The sequence below is a fragment of the Dendroctonus ponderosae genome, unplaced genomic scaffold, assembly GCF_020466585.1.
Source record: "Dendroctonus ponderosae isolate FM_Combo_2020 unplaced genomic scaffold, Dpon_F_20191213v2 Dpon_F_20191213_1, whole genome shotgun sequence".
NCBI lineage: Eukaryota > Metazoa > Arthropoda > Insecta > Coleoptera > Curculionidae > Dendroctonus > Dendroctonus ponderosae.
Window position 1 is genome coordinate 42,332,270 of NW_026017110.1, and position 980 is coordinate 42,333,249.

General features: G+C 55.3%; 1 protein-coding gene across 1 annotated transcript in view; it reads left to right on the forward strand.

The window, feature by feature from the left end:
- Nucleotides 1-25: 25 nt before the first annotated feature.
- LOC109534556 (tubulin alpha chain-like) overlaps nucleotides 26-980 on the forward strand; it is a 3,633-nt gene continuing 2,678 nt past the window's right edge. The window contains exon 1 of the mRNA XM_048666593.1: nucleotides 26-980. This exon is cut by the window's right edge and continues 343 nt beyond it. Coding sequence (XP_048522550.1) covers nucleotides 155-980 — 826 coding nt within the window. The 5' untranslated portion in view covers nucleotides 26-154.

Consider the following 980-nt stretch of genomic DNA (forward strand, 5'->3'; position numbering starts at 1 on the left):
AAAGGGGATTTTGACGTCAAATAGAATTTTAACCAGGCAACGGCAGCCACCAGCTGGAAACTTGAAGAACGTCAATGTGTGCTGTCTAAAATCCAGTTTTTTGCTCGCAAAATTTCCGTTTTTCTCTCGAAATCTTTGCTAAAAATTCGCGAAAATGCGTGAGTGTATTTCCATCCATGTGGGGCAGGCCGGGGTCCAGATCGGCAACGCTTGCTGGGAATTGTACTGTCTGGAGCACGGCATCCAGCCAGACGGGCAGATGTCTATTGAAAAAACCACTGAAAACCGCGACGACAGTTTCAGCACCTTCTTCAGCGAAACTAGAGCTGGTAAGCACGTGTCCCGAGCCGTGTTTGTGGACTTGGAGTCCACCGTGGTGGACGAGGTGAGAACAGGTCCGTACCGCCAGCTGTTCTACCCCGAGCAGCTGATCACTGGCAAAGAGGACGCGGCCAACAACTACGCCAGAGGCCACTACACTATTGGCAGAGAGATCATCGACCTGGTGGTCAACCGGATCAGGAAGCTGGCCGACCAGTGCGCCGGCCTGCAGGGCTTTCTCATTTTTCACTCGTTTGGGGGCGGCACCGGGTCCGGATTCACCTCGCTGCTGATCGAGCGCCTCTCGGTGGACTACGGCAAAAAGTCGAAACTGGAGTTGGCAGTTTATCCCGCCCCGCAAGTCTCCACCGCTGTAGTGGAGCCCTACAACTCCATCCTGACCACGCACACCACTCTGGAGCATTCGGACTGCGCCTTTATGGTGGACAATGAGGCCATCTACGACATCTGCAGGCACAACCTGCATATCGCGCGACCCAGCTATACTAGCTTGAACCGCTTGATTGCGCAGATTGTCTCCTCCATCACGGCGTCGCTGCGCTTCGACGGCGCCCTCAACGTCGACCTCACAGAGTTCCAGACCAACCTGGTGCCGTACCCGCGCATCCACTTCCCCTTGGCCACTTACGCGCCTGTCA